Genomic DNA, 25,354 nt, shown 5'->3' with positions numbered 1-25,354 from the left:
TCGATTGCATTCTTCATACCTGCATAAGCGGTAATAAGTTATAACCGAATGTTCCAAGAGACATTCATTTTCACAATTATAAATAATATTGTAGTGAGCGAGCATTTTATTTTTTTTTTAATTTATTTTCGAGTTGCATCATTCTCCGCCAGACAACGAATTAAAAAAATGGTGGCGTAAAATTTACTTTTACTAATATCAATTTAATAATTCGTAGATGAGGCCGTTCACATACAAGCCGATAATTAATAAACTATTTATAGACGCATCAGTATCCAACAAGTTGAAATTATTTGTATCGGAATCACGTCTCAGTTATAACTTTTTTAACGATCAATGAGATTAAAAAGACTTAAATGGTTGCAATATCAAAAGTTTCGTGTTGTTTTTTTTATTTATTTTCTCCAGCGAGATTAAATTTTTTTATCGCACTCCATTTGAAATCACCGAATGAATTTATCAGTTTATATAGGAAAAAAAAAATGTTTTTAAATAAATAGAGTGCTTTTTTCATACACAGGCGTTATTAAAGATTACAACTTTTCTATAACAATTGTAAATACTTTGGGTACACAGATGCGATCTATTGTGTCCATAAATAAAGTTTATAATGCGGCTTATTTGATACAGATTTTTATTTTTATATTAATATTCCAGTGGGTTTTTACTGAAAATTTAATACTCTTTTTTTTAATCAAACAATTTTTATTATTTCAAAAATTCTTAAGAAGGTTCGAGCGAATCTAATGTAAAAAATAATTTTCAACTTTGAGCTTTGAAATCAAGTATACGTATAAACAAATACGTAATTTATCTAATCCCAAAATTTAAAAAAGATTCACCGTTTAGTTACTTAGATATTAAATTTTAAAAATCACATATTTTATCTCCTTATACACGGGGTCTTATGGCGGACAAACGTTTTGTCGAGACTTTAATTATTTTTTTCAATATTAACCTCCCAGCTTTAACGGATAAAAAACTATACACAAGAAACTTGGATTATTGCAAAATATAAAAACAATTTAATAATAATACATTACCGATATAATTTTTGAAATATTTAAAGTCAAATTTTATGTTTGTAACTCGTTTATCGTCAGCCATTTATTCGAATAAAGATTTGACAACATCGCGTCAACAGCTGAGAAAAAAGAAAAGGATGGAAATATAGTTACAGAGAGAGAAATGTTTAACTCACACACTCATCCACGTCTCTGTTATGGGTATAATCAAGCGCGCTATTGCCAAATCTGTTTATTTATTCCGGCAAGTAATAAATACCAAAGTCATTTTATTACTTTACTTTATTAAATAAGTAAAAATCATAAATTATTAAATTGTTTAAATTATTTTAAATTAAAATAAAGAATTTTGACGAATATTGGAAAGACTAAAATTTAAAAAAATTTTTACATTATTTTCACTAATTAGTTACGCTCGAACTTCCTTAATCTCATTCTCTTTAAATTAACTTTTAATTTTTGGTACAAAAAAAAAAATTATTTTTTCAAAATATAAAAAAAAAAATTTATTTTAAAAAGTATTTATAGTAAATATGTAAAAATAATTTTTGATATCAATTTTAGAGTTAAAAATAAAAAAAATAAAATTATTCTTAATTTAGCAGTTAAAATTAATTAAAAATAAGAATATTGGGAAAACTAAAATTAAAAAAAAATTTTAACATTATTTTGACTAATTAGTTACGCTCGAACTTCCTTAAAATAAAATTTAATGTTTCATCGATGAATGCCACAAAAAATTTTTTTAAAACAGGGGTTGGATAAAAATATTAATTTTTAGCTTTGAAAAATGATTAAGTGCTAAGAATATTTACTTAAAAATGTAATTATAAATTTCCAAATTTTTTTTTTCAATTGAACTTGTTCTATAATGCACTTTTATAGATTTATTATTAGAAAAAAAAAATAAGTATACAGAAAAAAAAAATAACTTGGTTCAAATAAAGATTTTGAATTTTTACAATACTCATGTAAGTTCCTGATTATAAAATTAAATAAATTTTTTTATTTATAAAAATTATTTTTTACAAATATTGTAGATTACATGTAGTTACAATTAAACACTGTAGATTATTTTTCTTATACAAAAATAATTTTCCTGTGATGATGTCAGGATCATTTTTTTTCATAAGCAATTTTCTAATTATAAGAAACTAGTTATTGTTTAATATCTTTAATATTTCAAGACTAAATTATCAACGACAGACATTTTTAGGTTGTCTAGTAAATAAAAATCTTTAATTACATACGTTTGTTGGATAAATTTCTACACCCAGTAGTTATTAATTATATTGGATTTTGTTCTAATAAAAATTGGATTTATTTATGCATTACAATAATAATTAAACGCAAAGACGGTCTTCTAACGTAAAGAATGAAAACTTACAACTAACCGGAAAAAAAATGGCAAGTGTCATCCGAAATACGGCTGTTGTTTGCTGACGCGCCTTCTGGTGTTTAAATTTTTATTTATCCCAAGAAAATATATTTGTTAATTTGAGAATTAGATTATATTGAGTTAAAAACATACTTTTGAACCAAGCACCAGATTTTGAAGCAATAATTTAAAAACCAAGAAAAAAAATTCTTGAAGCAATAAAATCGAGTTTTTTTTAGCTCAAGAATATTTTTCTTTTTCTGTGAATACAAAATCGTTATAAATAATTGATAAAAAATTTTCCCAATGATGCAACTTTTAAAATAAATTAAAAATTTTTATACTTTATTGGAACTAGTAATTTAATTAGAGCAAACAAGTAGTACTCAAAGCTATATTAGCATTTTATTTACCTTTAAATTTATTAATATTTACATTTATTTAAATCAAAGTCAATTCTATTGAGCGCAAGCTTATTAATTTAAATTAATTAAATTAAAATACAGCGAATAAATATTAAGATTCTGAAGGATAAAAATTAATTAAAAAAAAAATAATAGCAATAAATAAATAAGAAATGGGTTAAATACAAATGAAGTATTATTATTATATTAATATTATATAGAATGTACATTGTAATGGAAGAAAAATTGTTCTACGATAAGTCCATGTAGTTAAACTTGTTTTATTTTACTGAAGTTAGTTTTATTGCTGACCCTGTTAAACTTTTTGGCAAGAACCTAAAAGTGATTTGAAAACTCCGCACATCCCACATACATTTACACGTATACACACTTTCTTCAAGACGTACGTGGGAGCTAAGGATAAACGCGTTCCAAGAAAAAACCACTGCAGTGTAATAAAATTACTGTAAAAAGTAAAATTATGTTTCACTATTTTATATTTTAAACTCCACAACGTCAATACCGAAATGCGTTTGTTAAAACACTGGCAATAATTACAAATAATAAAAAAATTAGCGACCCCATCCCTTAAGTAGATCCACCTAGGGACAATTTTTTTTAAATTTACCCAATTAATAATTAGGCTACTTTATTTATTTTTTTTTGCCGAGTTTAACACAGTATAATTTTTTCCACACACACTTTTATTAACATCGCTTTAAAATCAATAATAATAATAATTACAAAGAAAAAATACTTGTAAATATATATCTTAAATTACACAAAAAAAAAAGTAATTTTCGCATGAAAAAATTTATCTTTGTCCTCTCAATATTAATTTATTACGTGAATTTATAAATTTAATTGCTTGTGTGTGTTGTTTGCAATGCTTTTTATGTTTACTGTCTTTTTAACTATCAATAAAATTCGCTAATGTGTATTTATAGAACTTATAAAATTAAGTAAATAAATTAGTGGTATTTTAACACACTTGTAAAATAAAAATTTAAATTTATATACTGCTAATAATTTACTTACAATAATTGTTATTGTTTTTATTTATTAATTATTGTATGTAACGCAATTGCAAGCACGTTGATATTTATTTAGAGATTAATTTAAAAGACAAAGCAAAAAGCAATGAGGTTTTATCATCTTGTGCTAATGAATTTTTTACGGGGGTTCCTAGCAATCTCAGGCGAGCAGCGACGGCCAGAAAATAATAGTCCACATGATTCTCCGTAAATCCGCTGGACCTGGAAGTATATTGGGCCTTAAAGTTGCCGGCGGACAATTATTGGATGACGGTAGAATAGGTGCTGTGATTGAAAAAGTCAAAGAGGGCACACCCGCGGCTGTTGATGGTCAATTGAGACCAGGTAAATTTATATTTTACTATTTTTATTATCTTTGGTGGTAATTAAATATTATTTATTTTATTAATAGAGATAATGCTAGAAAAATTAACAGATGATTATACAATTTATCATTAAAAATTATGTAGGGTAAAATGGGTTTTTTTAGTTTAATTAAAAATTTTAAATATTAATTGAAAGAAGTTTAAATATTATGAAGTAATAAAATACTGTAAGAAATTTTTGCGTAAAAATGGACCCCGAAAATGCTTCACGGTGTAAAATTTTAATCCATGTATTTTTAACACGGTGTAATCCATTTTATTACACCATTTTGGATTATTTAATTTATATAAATTAATTATAGCACAATAAACTGGTGTGCTATAATCAATTACATCATTAAATAAATAAATAAAAAATTGATAAAATTAAAATGAATTCAAAAAAAATATTATTTTTCGAGTATTTAATTTTTAATGCTGACAAAAAAAAATTTTTTTCAAAATTAAAATTTTTCCGTACACTGAAAAAAAAAATTAACTTAATTCAAGATAAAAATTCTTGAACCAAGAATATTATTTTGAAGAGAGTAATTGTCTTGAATCAAGACGAAAAATTCTTGAAACAAATAAAATTTCCTTAAATCAAGAATTTTTCTACTCGAATCAAGAATATTAAGTTCTTCAAAATTATATACTTGATTCAAGAACATTTTTTTTCTGTGTATGAAAATAATTGAATTTTTGAAAAAGAATTTTCATCGTCTTTATTTTATTTTAATTTTATTTATTGAATATTTATTTATGTAATTGAATTTAGCTCAAAAGTTTGAGCAGATATATAAAAGAGCGACTAATATTAAATAAATCGAAACGGTGTAACTAAATTAATCACACTATGTTAAAAGTAGACGCATTAAAATTTTAGACTATAAAAATTGTACACCATCATTTCACACCGTGTAATATTCTCGGGATTTTACACCAAAATTTTTTACAGTGTAGTAGTAATAAAATATTTAAAAAGTTTATTACAAAAAAATTAGAATCAAGTTTTAAAAAAGTAAAATTTTGTAAAAAAAATATAATTAATATTTACAAACTTAAAATAGAAATAAATTATTTGAAGTATTTTGTAATAATTTTAGCTATGAAAATTATTATTATTGTTATTGTTATATTTGAAATAGTTAATTTAAAATACTAATTTTTAATATATTAAAAAAAATTTCAATTCAATATTATTTTTATTACTCTCAATTCGATTATTCCGTTAAATAAATAATAATTATAAAACAATTTTTTATATGACTAAACAGGGGACGAAGTGATCGATTGGAACGGGCACTGCCTGCAAGGGAAAAGTTCCCAAGAAGTAGCGAACATAATCGCGGAGTCGCGGGACGAAAATCAAGTGGAACTAATTGTCGGGAAAAACCACCCCGACGCAACAAATAATTCAATAACCTGTAGTAATTTACCCTCTGCAACAACGACGTCAATGGTACCACAGAGACGCATCGCTGCGCAAGCCCAGTGGCGGCAAACCCACGAAACCATGCCTATTTTGCAGCAGCCTCATCACAGAGGTAAATACTTTATGCCTATATTCCTAACCTCCCTTTCTCCATTAGTCACACTTTTACAATTTAATTAACACTACCACAAAAATTATCCAAATGAAATTAACAAAATTACTCCAATTTCACTCAACATTTATCAGCTTATATAATTTTTGGCATTACAGGTCTTAAGAAATGTATATTATGGGGTAGGCGTTTTATATAAACATTTAAATGTTCCGTGCGTTTTTTTTTCTAATTTTACACCCCGACTTTCTCCTGTTTGTTGTCCGCAAATAAAACCAAATGATAAATATTATATTATTAAGGATTTTTATTATTTTTACCGATAATAATAAAATAAGTAGAATTGATTATTAATAACTAGTGTAATAAATAAAAAAAAATTCGAAATATTTAAATGAATGGTAGACTAGTGGAAAAGTAGAGTAGCGCAAGTGCACCCGCTAAATCACAATCTTTAATCTAGTCTTATGGGAGCAACAACTCTTGCTTTTAAATGTAAAAATAAAATAAAATAAAATAACCAGCACCCAAATAAAAAATAAAAAAGTAATTACCATTACACCCGCTTCTCTCCTTATTTATAAAACGGTTTTCGACCGTTTCCATCGCAAGTATCTCTTACCTCCTTTTTTAAACCAGTTTCACTTACCACGTCCCCTTGCATTGGTGTACAGTGTCTTTGTAAATCTTAGACAGTCCCTTTTTTATATACATATATATTTTTTCGATTTTCAATTCACTGTCTCACGTCGTAACGATCGACCCCCGTGTTTATCTGTTTCTCGTATCGTATCGTTTCGTATTATATTGTAAGCTACTAAATAAACTCTCGACGATTGGCTTTTTTTTGTTTTTTTTTTTCTTTTCACAGGTACGACAGTTTGTGATTAAACTTTGATTTGAATGCTAATCTAAGGAGTTTTTTTTCTTTTTTTTTTGGCGATGAAACCTGGTGAATGTTTGATGTTATTGGTCTTATGTTTACTCCGATTTAATTGTAAATTATAATTATTAAGGTGGGCAGAAATTTTTTGTAGATTTTTTTGAAAATTAATTTTAAAAAAAAATTTTTTTTTTGTTTAATAATTAATCAAATTTTTAATAATTTAATTTTTTTCTAAGAAATTCTTGAAAATTTTTTCATGAATATTATTTCAGCTAAGAAAATTTTTTTATCTAAGAAAATCAATTTTTGAGTTGTAATTAAAATTTAATAACGAGTAGAGAAATTTTTTAAGAAAGTTCGAGCGTAATTAATGAGTCAAAATTTTTAACTTCCCGCTAAGAAAATTGAAAATTTTTAAAAATCGGGAAGTTATTGGTTTTACCCCGTTCTGCGAAAATCGAGTTTTTATCAGATCTCGGCGCCATTAAATTTCGTGAAAATTTGAATCGATTCGATTAGCTAGATTTTGAGAAATCTCAAAAATAAAATTTTCAAAAAATCGTTTTTTTGGAATAACTTCTAAACGGCTTCACGAATTAATTCCAAGAACTAATCAGCTCTTAAGCTTAAAAAACCACGTCGATTGCCACCAGTTACATCAAAATCGGTTAATTCGTTCGAGAGTTATCGAAAACGAAAAATTTCGAAAAAAGTGTTTTTTTCACATAACTTCACGATTTCTTTTTTGATTGTTTTTGACTAAACAAAATAATTACTAGAGCTAAAAAAATCACATCGATCGCTACCAAGAACGTGAAAATTGGTTGATTGGTTCGTGAGTTATCGATGTCGAAAAAATTCGGAAAAAGTGAATTTTTCAAATTTCTCTAAAATTTCCGGTTCGATCAGTTTGTGTTCAAAAGTATATCATAGATTCTGAAAAACTGCGTGGAATACTGCCAGCCACGTGAAAATCGATTCATTCATTTAGAAATTATTGCAGTTTGAAAATTCAAAAAATACTGTTTTATTAAACTTCTACCAGACTTTTGAGCTCGGAGAGCTCAAAGCATACAAAAGCTATTTCTTTGAGCTCGAAGAGCTCAAAATAACACACAAATTGTATTTTGAGCTCGAAGAGCTCAGAAACGTCATAAGGGCAATTTCAAGCGTTTAGGTAACAAATTGGCGGAAGTTGCAGGGATGGCCTTTAGGGACAACCGTTTTCCGGATTTTTTTTAATTTAAGTTTTTCCAATATTCGTCAAAATTCTTATTTTTAATTAATTTTAACTGCTAAATTAAGAGTAATTTTATTTTTTTAATTTTTAACTCTAAAATTGATATCAAAAATTATTTTTACATATTTACTATAAATACTTTTTAAAATTAATTTTTTTTTTTTATATTTTGAAAAAATAATTTTTTTTTGTACCAAAAATTAAAAATTAATTCAAAGAGAAGATTAAAGAAGCTCGAGCGTAACTAATGAGTCAAAATAATGTAAAAATTTTTTTAAATTTTAGTCTTCCCAATATTCGTCAAAATTCTTTATTTTAATTTAAAATAATTTAAACAATTTAATAATTTATGATTTTTACTTATTTAATAAAGTAAAGTAATAAAATGACTTTGATATTTATTACTTGCCGGAATAAATAAACAGATTTGGCAATAGCGCGCTTGATTATACCCATAACAGAGACGTGGATGAGTGTGTGAGTTAAACATTTCTCTCTCTGTAACTATATTTCCATCCTTTTCATTTTTCTCAGCTGTTGACGCGATGTTGTCAAATCTTTATTCGAATAAATGGCTGACGATAAACGAGTTACAAACATAAAATTTGACTTTAAATATTTCAAAAATTATATCGGTAATGTATTATTATTAAATTGTTTTTATATTTTGCAATAATCCAAGTTTCTTGTGTATAGTTTTTTATCCGTTAAAGTTGGGAGGTTAATATTGAAAAAAATAATTAAAGTCTCGACAAAACGTTTGTCCGCCATAAGACCCCGTGTATAAGGAGATAAATTATGTGATTTTTAAAATTTAATATCTAAGTAACTAAACGGTGAATCTTTTTTAAATTTTGGGATTAGATAAATTACGCATTTATTTATACGTATACTTAATTTCAAAGCTCAAAGTTGGAAATTATTTTTTACATTAGATTCGCTCGAACCTCTTTAAGTTCGAGAAAATTGAAAATATAATTTTATATACATTTTTTTTTTAAATTTACAATCTACTTAACTCATAAATTTTTAATTTTAAGATTTTGTAATTGATCAATTTTTAAGCTTAATTTAATTTTATAAGAAAAAAAAATAAAAATTATTATTTTTATGATTTGAAAAATTGGTACTAAATATTTAAATTATAAAATTGAAATTTTAAGGTTAAAAAATTTTTTTAATTAACTGATTAATTATATTCATTAAAAACTAATAAAAAATGGTTAATAATAAATATCCATTGAAAAAAAAAACAAGCCTACAAAATATTTCTACTCTACTTATTCAATATAAATGTATATATTCAAATAATTAAAATCGATTTATTTATTTTTCAGCATTATCTGTATTGTAAAATTTCTCCTAAATTTTTGGATTCAATTCAATAAAATTTCAGAACTAAAAATTGAACTGAATCACAATTTCTAAAAATATTATAATTATAAAATAATAACATAAAAAATTGTAATTTTTAATATTGAAATATTATTACCATAAATGTATGTGCAAAAAGCGATTATTAAAAAACAACGACTGTATTTGTAGAATTATACGATGTGAGGAGAGAAAAACCATCAGTGCTAGTAACATCACCGGGATCACCGGATCTACACGGGCAGAGTCGTAACAGACATCCCCGTTATCCAACGACAATAGCGAATGTTGGTGGCAAGTTACAAGTTAAGTTAGATTTCAATCCAGCGTGTAACAGACTGAGTGTTACCGTTTTTCGTGCTACTGAATTAACGCCGAGGAGTAATGGGCAACCACGAAATCCTTACGCCAAAGTTTATCTTCTTCCTGACAGAAAGTAAGTGACATTTAAATTATTACACTCTTCACCTCTATTTTTATTGCAGTTGCTATTGGTATTACTCATATCTTTGTCTTGATCTTGCCCTTTTTTTTTGGTCGTTTTGGCAGTGGTCCACTTTTGCAAATATTACGTCCAACAGTGAAATAATAACATTAATAATAATAATAATTATTACTAGCAACCTTGCAATCACTATGTGACTGCCGTGACTTGTGAAATATAAATAAATAAAATTTTAATTTATTAAATAATGAATTTTGTTAAATTGCACTGTACTTTTTTAACTATTGAAGTTTTTAAAGATATAAGCTCATCCCGATGTTACACTCATCAAGAGCTTTCATTTGAGTACCCACATGCATTTTCATATATTTTTCATATATACATATATATAATATATATAAATATATGAAATATTGATGTGGGTACTCAAATGAAAGGTCTTGATGAGTGTAACATTGAGATGAGCTTATATCTATAAAAATTTCAATAGTTCACAAGATACAATGTCATTTCTTAATTATGTTAAATTGCAATGTACTATCTTAACTATTGACGTATTTAAACAGATAAGCTCATCCCGATGTTACACTCATCAAGAGCTTTCATTTGAGTACCCACATGCATTTTCATATATTTTTCATATATACATATATATAATATATATAAATATATGAAATATTGATGTGGGTACTCAAATGAAAGGTCTTAATAAGTGTAACATTGAGATGAGCTTATATCTATAAAAATTTCAATAGTTCACAAGATACAATGTCATTTCTTAATTATGTTAAATGGCAATGTACTATCTTAACTATTGACGTATTTAAAGAGATAAGCTCATCCCGATGTTACACTCATCAAGAGCTTTCATTTGAGTACCCACATGCATTTTCATATATTTTTCATATATACATATATATAATATATATAAATATATGAAATATTGATGTGGGTACTCAAATGAAAGGTTTTGATGAGTGTAACATCAGGATGAGCTTATATCTTTAAAAATGGCAATAGTTCACAAGATACAAGGACATTTCTTAATTATGTTAAATTGCACTATACTTTCTTAACTATTGACAATTCTAAAGATATAAGCTCATCTCGATGTTACACTCATCAAGAGCTTTCATTTGAGTACCCACATACATTTTCATATATACATATATATATAATATATATAAATATATGAAATATTGATGTGGGTACTTAAATGAAAGGTCTTGATGAGTGTAACATCGGGATAAGTTTATATCTTTAAAAATGTCAATAGTTCACAAGAAACAAGGTCATTTCCTAATTATGTATCTAGAGATAGATAATATATTACAGATTAATTCTATAACTTGATATTTTAACTTTAAACTAAAATTCTGGATAAGAAAACGATGGAGTAAAATTGATACGGAACTTTTTAGTAAAAAACAAAATTTTCTATAAAAAAAATTTGATGTAATTTTTTTGTATCTTCAATATTTAACCCATAATTTCAAATTGAAAGATAAAAATTCACAATATGAATAAATAAATCTATTTTGAATTTAACAACAACAACAATAAATAAAATTTTAATAATGAAATGAAAGACATAATGACAATAAGTACACGGCGTCGAAAATGAGCGACAAATTGAAGAGCAAGAAAATTTTTGGCTGTAGTGCCAAATTTACTGTTACAATCTAGTATCGTTGGACTGGTGTACTGCAATGGAATATTACTAATGGCGCCATAATAAACTTTATTGCTCTTACCAACTTTATTACGAATCCATCTATTAACATCATGTTAATTATGTATAACTCGTATTTATAGTTCACGATAATTGGTGAAACTTCTTCGGATATTCGGATGAATTATTGTCGGAAAGTTTTATTACTTATTAACTTTAATTAACATTTTATTTAGCTTATAACACTCCAATATTTGATTCTTTATGCTAAGTTAAATTTTCAATTAAGCTCAATTAATATTTACAGACGATAAGTCCAATTTATTTGCGAATAATATTTTCTGTATAATTTTTATATTAAAATAATATTAATATATAAATAGTCAATTTATCAGATATTTTGCTGACTTATAAAAATTATGCTTACGCTTATCATTGTTAGTATATTTTATAACTATCCTTCTAATACTTTTTCTTGCAGAAAATCAACGAATTTAAAATCTAAAATTCAAGATCAGAGATTTAGTTTTTTAATGCGGATAAAATAGATTTTACTGTGAGAAATTCATATATATTATCTCCGTTAAGCTTCAAAATCGCATATTTATACCCTTAGCTAGGTCAGGAGCTTCGGCAAAATACTCTGCTACACAGTTTTAATTATTTACGGCGTCTAATGGAGTCAGATGAGCCCTCAGAATCAGCGAAACCACGATTGTTGGCTGAGTACACGGCTTAATCCCTGCGAAAAGCCCTCGGTACATTAAATCTAACCAATCAAGAGTTCCTTCATTGATCGTGTAACAAACATTCATTTACATTACATAATTACCTTTGAAATAGTTGTGGAAAATAAACTCCCACCTCTAACGATCAATAACTATACAGACAGTACAAAGTACGAAAATAAATATTAACATGTGATTATTATTAGCTATTAGATGTATTAATCGATTAAATTGTTTTGTTATAAAGCGGAATAGAGTTTTAATAAGCTTTTAACAAAGTTTTCATGTTTACTGACAGGACAGTATGTTTGAGTTGTCAAATCATTTAACAGATTGATTAACATATGCCACCGTTAGAGTACATCGAAATCCATCGTGCATTAAATATAAGCCCAAACGGATATACCTGTCAGTCACAAAACTTTAACTACTTTAATTATTCTACTATAAGTTTTATACCGCTCAAGTTTACTTGTTGTTATCTTTTTTTTTATTCAGTTATTATTATTATTATTATTATTATTATTATTATTATTATTATCTATATTATTAAGAGAATAAGCAAAATTTTGTGGCCAGTGTATTTATAAGATAAAATAGGTTTAATTAAGAAATGACTTTGTATCTCGTGAACTATTGACATTTTTAAAGATATAAGCTCATTCTGATGATACACTCATCAAGACCTTTCATTTGAGTACCCACATTAATTTTTCATATATTTATATATATTATATATATGTATATATGAAAAATATATGAAAGTGCATGTGGGTACTCAAATGAAAGCTCTTGATGAGTGTAACATCAAAATGAGCTTATATCTTTAAATACGTCAATAGTTAAGAAAGTACAGTGCATTTTAACAAATATCTAGTGAATTATTGACATTTTTAAAGATATAAGCTCATTCCGATGATACACTCATCAAGACCTTTCATTTGAGTACCCACATCAATTTTTCATATATTTATATATATTATATATATGTATATATAAAAAATATATGAAAGTGCATGTGGGTACTCAAATGAAAGCTCTTGATGAGTGTAACATCAAAATGAGCTTATATCTTTAAATACGTCAATAGTTAAGAAAGTACAGTGCATTTTAACAAATATCTAGTCATTTATTGAAATTTTTAAAGATATAAGCTCATCCCGATGATACACTCATCAAGACCTTTCATTTGAGTACCCACATCAATTTTTTATATATTTATATATATTATATATATGTATATATAAAAAATATATGAAAGTGCATGTGGGTACTCAAATGAAAGCTCTTGATGAGTGTAACATCAAAATGAGCTTATATTTTTAAAAACGTGAACAGTTAAAAAAATACAGTGCAATTTACCAAAATTTATTATTTAATAAAGTAAAATTTTATTATTTATAGTTCACAAGTCATGGCAGTCACATCGTGACTGCAAAGTTGCTAGTTATTATTATTATTATTATTATTACTATTATAAATTAAAAATTAGTTTATTTATTCAAATTTCGAATTTTTAAAATTCAACTCAAAATTTTGGGTCAAATATTGAAGATACAAAAAAATCACTTCAGACTTATTTTATATAGTTAATTTTATTTTCCATAAAAAAGGTCCTTGTCAATTTTACATCTCTTTTCTGATTTCCAGAATTTGAATTTAAAGTTCAAATATTTACTGACATAATTTATCCGTAGTTTTCAAAAGTTTTAAAGCTATTTGTGACTAAAATATTAAAGATACAGAAAAATCATAGGTCTTTCTGGTAGAAACTCAAATTTTCTACCAAAAGGTCCTTATCAATTTTACTATATCTTTCATCCTTAAACGATAGTTTGAAAAATAAAGGCTTAATGTCACCGCCGAATACAATTATTAACTTTCTAATTTATTATCATTATTGTTATCCTTTATTTGACACATTTTAAAATGAGTTTACATTTTCTTGAACAATCTGAGGGATGAAGAATAAAAAATTTTTAAGTAAAAAGTTTAGAGTAACCTACATAGCTTTGTTAAATAATAAACTACTTAAAAATAAATCTTCTTGATAACTTGAATCAGATAACAGGCAACACATTTTTCTTTAAAAAAAAAAAATAAAATAATTAGATAACTTTTTATCTCATTTAAAAATTTTTTTTCTTACTGTTTAAATTACTTGTGGCTTATGACAAATAACAAAAATTAAATATTGATGTTTTAATTGCAGCGAAATGTCTAAGAGACGAACGAAAACCTTGGCAAACACAAACGACCCCAAGTGGAACGAAACATTCGACTACAACATAAGAAAGTCGGAACTGAAACGCAAGTGGTTAGAGGTGTCAGTGTGGGATTTTACAATTCACGAGGCCAATGACTTTTTAGGAGAGGCCATTTTAGAGCTCAACAATTTAAACGAAAAATCACCGTGGCTGTGGCAGAATTTGGTACCGCATGAAGAACGTCGACCAATTGGGTAAGTTTTATTATTTTCAAAAGATTTTACCTATTGTGTATTTTCAAAATTGGCAAATTAAAATTTTAGCCTGAATCCTGACAATATAAAATTTTTAACTATTTAGTACTCGAGATAATTATTAATATTAATTAATAAAATTAATAATTATTAAAATTAATATCAAAGCTTGCAATTTTTAAGAGTATTTTCCAGTTGAAGCATGTAAAACTCTTTGCCTTCTCAACTATTTCTTAATACATTAAAAAAATTACTCGACAAAAATTAAAAAATTAAATTTAAACAGTACAGAAGAATTCTCCAGATTTTAATACGTTATTTTTACATTTTATTTTGACACACGTGGTCATATAAAAAAATTATTTCCCGGGATATTAATATCAATAAGCGAAGTTTTTTTATTTACAGGCGGAAAGAAATTTTCTTAAAAATTAACTGTAATCGTGAAATATAATGCGATCCTTAATTTATTACTATTTTTTAAATAAAAATTACGAAAAAATTTGTTAAAAATTATCTCACTTACCGACAAATAATTAGGCCGTGCCATTTGTCCCATAATTATCGTGAATTCAACAATTGTATTTCTTAGCTGAAGAAATAAAAATTTAATTTTCTTGTTGGAAAATATTGGAAAAATCTAAAAGTGCACGCCTCATAATCTCACTCTCCACAATAAAATTAATTAAAATAAAATACTTTTGCATAGATATAGATATACAAACAACTAGTGGATTTTTAGTTTATTGCTAATTATAAATAAACTACATTGAATTAGACTATGATCTTCGAAAGGATTTAGTTTTAAATCATACTAAAGCGTATAAAAAATAAATGGACTTGATCAGTTAAGTTTTTCGGCAGTTATCGTGACTACACCAGTTTTCATACATACAATTGACAGCCTGCACGGAAAGAACAATAAGTCACTGTACATCCTCGTATAGTATACTCCGTGATATCTATAGTGAAAAAAATTTCAGACTATAGTCAATATCCTTCAAAGTATATTAAATTATTTTTGGACTGTACTCCGTGAAGTCTCCAATTTAATCGATCAATTTTTCTGGTTATGTTGCGTAAGATTTCACGGGATATAATCTGAAAAATTATTTCGTGTAAATTGAATTATACTCGGTTAAAATTTGGATTATGCCCACGGTGACTCCGCCATTTTTTTTTCTAGCGCCTGCGCGTAAAGTGCTGTTTATAATTTGTGCGTTATAGTCAATCAGCATATTGGACATTAATTAAAATATAATCAGTGAATTATATGAGTGTGTGACTATTTATATATTTTGATATGTAAAAATATTTTTTTCTTAGCCTAACATTTTTAAGTTCGAAAAGTCTAAGAAAAGAAAAAAAATTTTTTAACCCCAAATTATCGGAAAAATTGTGCTTTAATGCTCTTTAAATGTTTTTGATGTATGTAATAATTATTTAAAACAATATTTGACTAACCTAATATTTAAAATACATGATAGATATGATAATGCTGTGCGCAGGCGCTAGAAAAAAAATTGGTGAAGTCACCGTGGGCATAATCCAAATTTCAACAGAGTATAATTAAATTTACACGAAATAATTTTTCAGATTATATCCCGTGAAGTTTTACGCGATATAACCAGAAAAATTAATCGATTAAATCGGAGACTTCACTGAGTACAGTCCAAAAATAATTTAGTATACTTTGAAGGATATTGACTATAGTTTGAAATTTTTTTTCACTACAAATACCACGGAGTATACTATACGAGGATGTACAGTGGGTTATTGTTCTTTCCGTGTGTTAAGCACTTAAACTATTTTAATTAAAAAAAAAAAAAGTGTATACCAACGTAATTGGTCTTTTTGGGAACGCGCCATATATAGCCTCAGACTGGTGACGTCACTTGAGATCTCTTGTCATCCGATTCCACTATCGATTGACACAAAATATAATAAATTACAGACAATATCACGAGCCATACGATGACATAGCGATAACTCCAGTTGATTACCATCTTAGTCCACCCTCGACGGTATCCCGTCTGAGTGATTCGGATACGTCGGAGTACGACATCACCGATTGCGACATACCACGGGATCAGAGACGAACCGCAGATGGTGCCAGCATCAGCAGCCTCGGCAGTTCATCTAGGTAAGTTTTTTCATTTTTCCACTCACCACACTCCGATCAGATATTTTTTTTTTATTTTTAATTAAAATAACAATTTACGATAAACCTCTTTGGTTTCTATTTAAACGTGCTTAAAATGTCCCACCCGTGAATGATCGTTGCTTAAGTCGCGTGTTAATTATCATTATCATTATTCCTTTTTTATTTTCTACATACTTTACATGACATTGCATGACTTTCGTCCTAATTCGACGATTTTATTTTTACATCTTTTTTTTTTTTTTTTTCATTAATTATAAACTACTTGTTTTATATAATTCACTTGCCGTTTTTAATCTATTTTTAATCTATTCTCACCGCAATAATACCGCAATATTTTTTTTTCTTTTTCTTACGCTCCTATATTAATAATTATTTCATTGAAATTATTTTTATAAATTAATTTATTTAAAATTTTTAATTATGTATAAATATTTCAAAAAATTTTAATTAATAATTCTCAGATCTGTAAATTTTTAAATATTTAAGAAATTATTTTGCTACATAATTACAATTATAGCTTATCGATTTAAAATTTTTTTTTTCTTCAAATTTTCATTTTAAAATTCTATGATAATTTTTTTTAATAGAAAAAAAATTTATTTTGAAAGTTATTACTCAATTTTAAAATTGAACCGATTTTTATTTTAATAAAAATTTATTAATTTAAATAGTAAACTTTAAAATTTCCTTCTATCACTTCTGTCTGACTTTAGATAGTGTTTAACTCCTTGAAAAAATGTTCTTGTCTTTAGAGATTAAAATTTCTGGCTCGACTAATTTATTCCATAAAATAACAGATTTTTCTCTTTATGATGACATTTATTGATTGATACAAATATTTTATTTCAACATAATTTCTGAAATCATTGAAACAAATCGGGTAATAAAATAATTATTTAATAAAATTGATAACTTATTTAAGGTGTCTGACTATTTAAGTTTGTACTACTTGAATAATTTTCGATTATCCACATACATATTAAATGAAAAAATCATCAATAATTCTACATTTTCTCGATATTTTATTTATAACTTGACATCGTTAAGAGCTGATGAATAAATTAGGGTCATTCCATATCAAATCAACCAATAATAGGAATTATCCTCTTTTAATTAGGAAAAAAATATGACTAAAAGTTTTCTTCTACTTTAGAACAAAATTTCTTTCTGAAGAAAGAAAAGTTAAAAAATAAGATGAAAAAAATTTTTTTTCTTAAAAATGAATTTGGAAAATAAAAAAATTTTTGCCTCAAAAATTTTCCAAAAAAAATTTTTTTTAGATTATAAAATATCCTTAAATTTTAAAGAGAGTTTTTTTTTAGTTTAAATACAAATTTTCAAATTTTTATACACGGAAAAAAGTAAACCGTAAAAAATAATATTCGATTTATAAAAGGTAATAATCAACAAAAATTTTTTTTCTTAAAAATGAATTTGGAAAATAAAAAAATTTTCCAAAAAAAATTTTTTTTAGATTATAAAATATCATTTAATTTTAAAGAGAGTTTTTTTTTTAGTTTAAATACAAATTTTCAAATTTTTATACACGGAAAAAAGTAAACCGTAAAAAATAATATTCGATTTTTAAAAAGTAATAATCAAATGCTAAAAATACCATTTCAATTAGTAAAATCGTGATTTTAATAATCACTGTGTAATATTTATCATTTAAATGCTACAATTTATTCTTTACATGGAAGAAAATACTATTTCAAATAGTAATATTCGCTATGTGAATGTTGAAAATGTTAAAGTATAATAATTAATAATTTTGACTTTGATGTTTATCATTTTGCAACGCTAAAAATCAAACTGTAATTATTGACTTTCTTGGACTGGTAAAATATATATTTTAAGAGTAGAATTTTTACTGTTTCAAATGTTAAATTCTCCCAGTGTGGGACCCCCTTCTCCTCATCTGAGTTCCCCCTTCTCCTCATGGTATGGACTATATATTGAAACGGCAATTTTTACTGTTTGAAACTGTAATTTTTTAAGATGAGAGAGTCGTTATTTACTATAGTGACAACTATTAATCACTTATTTTCGGAATTAAATAATAAATTGTGGCTTTTATATTTTCTACATTAAGGGGGGAAATACGTGTAGAAGGCCGTTTTCATGCTGATTTTCATTAATTTTTTTAAGGTGTAAGAAATTAATATTATTTATTGAAACTATCACTTTATTTTATAAATATATTTATGAGTATTTTTTCGTATTAAACAACAATATAAGTTAACAAATAGCGGAGATATCAGCTGATACACATCGTAGGTTGTCATCCGACTTAGCAGTCTGTGTGCAGTATGGAAGACACAATTTTTATTTGAAATCAATGGCATAGAAAAATTACTTCATTTATATGTGTATCTTCCATATGAACCTCAATTCCACAAAAAAAAAACTAAAAATTTGCATTTTTTAGAGGGTTGTGAAATTAAGCCGAGATTTTTTATCACTTTTCATACATTGTTTATTAAAAAAAAAATAGTTTAAATCAAAATATCGCTTTCGATTGAGGTTCATATTCAAGATAATTGTATAAAGAAAATTATAAGCCATATCGCAAGATGATTGGTTTAAAACTCTTTGAGCTAGACTGCACACAGTTTTGAAAAAACTCGTTTCGAGAAAAACGCGTTTGAAAAAAAAGTGACAGAAAAAGTTAATGTAAAATAGTATTAAAGTAATTACTAAATCGCTCATAACTTTTGAACGAATAGAAATTTTGACTTGAAATTTTCAATCTATATTTTTGAATAGTTTTACAAGCGATTTATAAAAAAAAAAAAAAAATTGAATTTTTTTAAGCCTGTACACGTATTTCCCCCCTTAAGTTTTGTAATATTTATATTTTTGCCGCCCCGATGTCCGCTTTACTGTTTGAAACTATAAAAATTAACCGGATCCGAATTTTTTAATATATTTAAAATTATAATTGATAAAAAATCAATGAAACAGTAGTTCATTCATCGACAAAAGGCGATTAATGTACAACAAAAATAAAAAATAATAAAAAAAAGAACAGAATCAATCAAAAATAGTCGAAGAATGAAAAGTAAAACTTGACTTATCTCTTAATTACGATGACAGCTAGGTAAATGGAGGTTTTATTTTTTAATGAAGGAAAAAAGTTGGGGAGAGATGCAGGAGGAGGATTTGAGGGTTGTAGGTAGATGTGGAGGCATAAAATATGTATGGAAACTCTTGAGGGGGTCGAGGGGGAGGGGGCACAGAACTGAGAGTTATAAAACTGGGCAACAAGCCAATTGACATGCCAGTTGGCCTGGGAGCGCCGTTCGATGCGGAACTATTCTTTTATTTTTCGTCGTTATTTTCTTTTTTTATTGTTATCTTTTTTTAAACTTTTTTTTATAATCGTTATGCTTGAATTTGAATATTGAAAAGTATGACGACCGATCGTTACTAGTGAGTGCTTGATACTAAAAAGTTTGTGTACTTTTTGTTTGTATATGGTTTTTAATTCGTCTGCTGTCTCAATTTACCTTTATTTGATTTTATTTTATTTTATTTATTTTATTATGCGCTTTTTTGTGTAGAAATTCTCATTCATATTCATTAATAAAGTTTTACTTTATCTCTTTTAATCAGTGACCGGCAATGAATTATTTAATTATCAATTACTGATAAAACTTTTATTATCAATCGTCAATTCGTCCGTCGACTTTTAATGAAAAGGAAATTGCTGATAAATTTTTATGTTTATTATTTTTTAATTGAGAAAATTTTCTATAAAATACAAACAAACAATAGTCATTTTTTCTGTAAACATAAATAAAATTATACAATTGAAGTATAGTAAAATTATAAGGCCAATATTGAAGTGACGAAAAAAATTATTGTGAAAGTTTAGTTAGGACTGTTCAACTTTTAATTTACAAGAATTTTTTTCGATTGCTAAAATTTTTTACAAAAATAAGTATAATTATTATTTTACTTCTTTAAATATTTTTTTATTTATATTTATTACTCACTCAGATTCATAGAAAAATAGGTATTTTAGTCTAAAGTTGATGCAAAAATAACTCAAAATTTTTTTGCTCGGCAATTCTAAACAATTATTTTTTTTTTTAATCAATAAGAATTGTAACAATTATATTTTTTTTATTTATTAATAGAATTAAAGGCTCATGAGTTATTTTTGCTACATAAAATTTTTCAATTAAGGTATCGGCGAGTAATAAGACCTAGTTAAGAGATATTTATAATGAAAAGAAAACTATTGATAAATTTTGATGTTAATAATTTTTTAATTAAGAACATTTTCCACAAAATATAAGCAAATAATGGTCATTTTTATTGTAAGCAAAAACAAAATAAAAAATTTCAAGTGTAGTAGAATTATAAAGCCTATGAGTTTAGCATCAGACTGAGTCAAAAAAATCGACTGATTTTTTTTCTAAAGATATACAAAAAATATCATTCAAAGTGATGAAAAAAAACATTGTGAAAGTTCGCGCCTTCAATATCGATATTAAGAAGTCTATCATCGCAATTTTCGATTTTTTTTATGAACACATCTTCTGTTTCAAACTTCGAAAGCATCAAGCGACAAAATTTCAATGATGCATACTTTTTAAGGAAATTAAACGCTTTACAAAAGAGGATTGATTGAAAATTTTTGTCAGACAAGCCGTTTCTATGTAATCAGGCATTGAACGTTGATCTGTCTTGACGATTTAATTTTTAGACTTTTAAATTTTGTTACTAATAAACGAGTCAATAATTAGGAAAAATAGGTACTTATCTTTGAAAAAAATTAAATGCTCTTTAGAAAGGTCTCTTAACACTTTTCGATAAATTGCTTTGTTTAAAAGTTATCGGTTGATTATTTCGACTCAGTCTAGTTTAGCAGACTTACTTAAATAATTAAACTAATTTTAATATATTTGATATTTAAGAACGAATTAATTTATTTAAGACCAAAATTTTTTAACTATAGTAAAAAAAGGCCGAATTATAATTATTTTTATAAATATTTAATTTCTTTGTTTATGATTAGAGTAAACATTTTTTGATTGTACTTTAAAGAAAATTAATAATTAATAACATAAAAACTTATTAATCAAATTGGATATTTTTTATTATTGTCTTAAATTTCGATAATATTTATTTTAAAAAAAGGCGACTCTATATTATTTATTTCCCTTTAAAAAGTAAAATTTCAATAGTCAAGTATTAAATAATTAGTAAACTATAAAAATAATTTAATAAAAAAAATATTTTTAATTAAATACATCATATACAATAAATAAAATAAATTTTGAATGATAACTTACACATTTTAATAAAAATCAAAATTTCTAATTAAAAAAAAATATTCTTCAAGATTAAACAATTTATCAAATTACTTAATCAAAATAAAATTATTAAAACACAAAAAACACCAATTTATATTTAACACCCGACAATAAAACAATTACCGCTAGTTATTAAACACTAATGAGCCCTTAATTGTCGCCAGAGTCTCGACCGATGTCATTACACTTGATTGTTTAGTAACGCTGTGAGCTCACAAGCTCGGTGACTTTCTATTATACGAAATAATTATAATTATCAATTGATTTTCTCATTTAATGATTCATGACTTCATAAATTAATTAATAAATTAATAAATAAATAAACCACGTAAAAAAATTTCTTATATCAAACATAAAATATCACCCTAAATATTTTTAAATAGCAGGTATATAAATAACCGGTTAATATTAAATCAATATTCCCGACTCATCTTTTCTCCACTTTATAAATTATTTTTATACTCACTTAATATCATTATTATTATTTACGTGTGTACAGAACATTCTCGAATCAATAATTATGCACGCCTACGTATTAAAGACGCCTATATTTTATTTAAGTATGCATGGATCTATTTCTATATTTATATTTATAAATTACCATTATTAAATATATTATTTATAAATACCATAAACTCTCATTATTCTGCTCCGCTCATTAAATATTTTTATAACTTATTATTCTCATTATTTATTTGTTAAATCTACACGGAAAAAAGTAGACTGTAATAAATAACAGTCGATTTATAATAAGTAATGACCAACTGCTAAAAATTACCATTTCAAACAGTAAAATCGTGATTTCACTATTCACTTTATAATATTTACCATTTAAACGTTACAATTTACTGTTTACATGGAAAAAAATACTATTTCAAACAGTAATATTCGCTGTGTGAATGTCTAAAATGTTAAAGTATAATAATTAACAATTCAGACTTTGATATTTATCATTTCTTACCTAAAAAATTAGGAAAACGGTTGACCCTGAAGGCCATCCCTGCAACTTCCTGCTAATTCCATACTTAGGCGCTTAAAATTGCACCAATGACGTTTTTGAGCTCTTCGAGCTCAAAAATCCAATTTATGGGTTATTTTGAGCTCTCCGAGCTCAAAGAGATTGCTTTCCTATCTTTTAAAGTTCTTCGAGCTCAAAAGTCTGATAGAGATTTGATAAGACACTATTTTTTGAATTTTTAAACCACAATAACTTTTGAATGAATAAACCAATTTTTACGTGGTTAGAAGCATTCGACGCAGTTTTTCAAGCCTCACAAAGAATCTTAAATTTTGAATTGATCGCGCTAGGAATTTTGGAGTTATTCCGAAAAAACACTTTTTTCGGTTTTCTTTCGTTCACGATATCTCTCGAATGAATCAACCGATTTTGACCGGACTGGTGGTGATCGACGTGGTTTTTGATGAGGTTAAGAGCTGATTAGTTTTTGGAATTGAACCTTTAAGCCGTTTAAAAGTTATTCCAAAAAACCACATTTGAAAAAAATTTTTTTTTCAGTTTTTTGAAGATTTATCAAAATCTATTGATCTGAATCGGTCCAAATAGTTTTCAAAATCTAAGTTTGGTCAAGCTCTTTCGAATGGCACCAACCGCGATGAAATCGGTCAAGCCGTTCAAAAGTTATAAGCGGTTCACATACTTTCACACACACACACACACGCACACACACACACACACATACATACAGACACCGTGACAACCTCGCGGGGATAGTCAGGGAAGCTTCCTATGACCTTCAAACGTCGAGATCTGATGAAAACTCGATTTTTGCAAAACGGGGTGAAAACAATAACTTCCCGATTTTTGAAAATCTTCGATTTTCTTAGCGGGAAGTTAAAAATGATCTTATGATGTGTAAAAAGTATAAAATAAAGTTAGTAAATTTCTAATACAAGCAACGTCAATATTTACAAAGTAAAATGGTAAATTTTCCTCCATGGAAATAATATATATTTTTGATATATTAAAAATATATGTCATTTTATATTTTGAATACAAATAAAATATATTTATTTTATACGTGAAATATATTTTTATATATTTCACGTATATTTCAAATATATTCTAATTACAGTTTTGGCCGTTTTTTGCATATAAAAAATATATTTCTGATATAAGAAAAATATACGCAAAATATATTTTTTTTGTATAATAAATATAAATGTCGAATATATAAAAAATATAATCAGAATGTATTTCAAGTATAAGCAGCTTTATATAATAAAAATATTTTCCAGACTATATTTTTTATATATTTTAAATATAATTAAAATATACGTAAAATATACTTGAAGTCTATAGGACAAAATTGATAATCCGAGATTTTGAACTGTACAAGAAACTGGCCTAGTTTAAAGTTTTCCGGAACAAACATTGTAACCATGCACTTGCAAATGTTCTCAAGTTAACAAAATCCAAAATCTCGGGGTGTCAATTTTGTTCTATAGACTTTAAGTATATTTTACGTATATTTAAAATATATAAAAAATATAGTCTGGAAAATATTTTTATTATATAAAGCTGCTCATATTTAAAATACATTCTGAGTATATTTTTTATATATTCGACATTTATATTTATCATACAAAAAAAAAAAAATATTTTGCGTATATTTTTCTTATATCAGAAATATATTTTTTATATACAAAAAACGGCCAAAAGTACTGTAATTAGAATATATTTGAAATATACGTGAAATATATTTTTATATATTTCACGTATATAATCAATATATTTTATTTGTATTCAAAATATAAAATGACATATATTTTTAATATATCCAAAATATATATTATTTCCATGGGGGTTAAACGCAACGCTAAAAATCAAACTGTAATTATTGACTAGCTTGGACTGGTAAAATTTACACGGAAAAAAAAATTTCGTTCTGGTAACGTAACTGTAGAGTTACCACAACTATACACAGTTTACTGTTCGTTGTAGAGTTACAGTAACAAAATGTTATTTAGTTCTGATAACTCAATGTTGTTGAGCTCTCAGAGCTCTACGGGATTGTTCTCAGAGCCAAACGGTATAGTTGGGAGCGCTCTACGTTGCGCAGTAATCCAGTGCGCTGACATATTTCATAACCTTCTAAAATGACAAACAGAATTATTTTGTTACTCATCCATATTATTAAAGATATATGAGGACAATTAAGTTCCCAATTTATTTATTTAAGGAAATAGATTTTTTATTTGTCAAATTGAATTTCGTTAGAACAGTTTTGTATTTATGGTTTTGCAAGGTTCATTTGCAGTGACTGTTAATTTAATTTATTAATTGAAT

The 25,354-nt window shown here is 25.9% G+C and overlaps 1 protein-coding gene and 1 long non-coding RNA gene across 14 annotated transcripts in view; one reads left to right on the top strand and one right to left on the bottom strand.

The window, feature by feature from the left end:
* Positions 1–24,491, bottom strand: LOC123261631. The gene is made up of 3 exons (XR_006508715.1): positions 24,402–24,491; positions 7,375–7,379; positions 1–11 (listed from the first exon to the last, which is right to left on the bottom strand). It is a non-coding gene; the product is annotated as an uncharacterized LOC123261631 (long non-coding RNA).
* LOC123261624 (regulating synaptic membrane exocytosis protein 2) overlaps positions 1–25,354 on the top strand; it is a 119,047-nt gene that overhangs the window by 57,205 nt on the left and 36,488 nt on the right. For 10 of the 13 annotated variants that reach the window (XM_044723320.1, XR_006508703.1, XR_006508709.1 and 7 more), the window contains 6 exons: positions 3,997–4,186; positions 5,484–5,753; positions 5,912–5,935; positions 9,425–9,689; positions 14,311–14,559; positions 16,514–16,702. In XM_044723320.1, coding sequence (XP_044579255.1) covers positions 3,997–4,186; positions 5,484–5,753; positions 5,912–5,935; positions 9,425–9,689; positions 14,311–14,559; positions 16,514–16,702 — 1,187 coding nt within the window. The remainder of the gene's footprint in view (positions 1–3,996; positions 4,187–5,483; positions 5,754–5,911; positions 5,936–9,424; positions 9,690–14,310; positions 14,560–16,513; positions 16,703–25,354) is intronic. The other 3 variants (XR_006508705.1, XR_006508712.1, XR_006508713.1) reach the window with 2 other exon arrangements.

Source organism: Cotesia glomerata, linkage group LG3 (genome assembly GCF_020080835.1).
Source record: "Cotesia glomerata isolate CgM1 linkage group LG3, MPM_Cglom_v2.3, whole genome shotgun sequence".
Classification (NCBI taxonomy): Eukaryota; Metazoa; Arthropoda; class Insecta; order Hymenoptera; family Braconidae; genus Cotesia; species Cotesia glomerata.
Note: the sequence above shows the minus strand (reverse complement) of the source record. Positions and strands in the feature narration are given on the sequence as shown.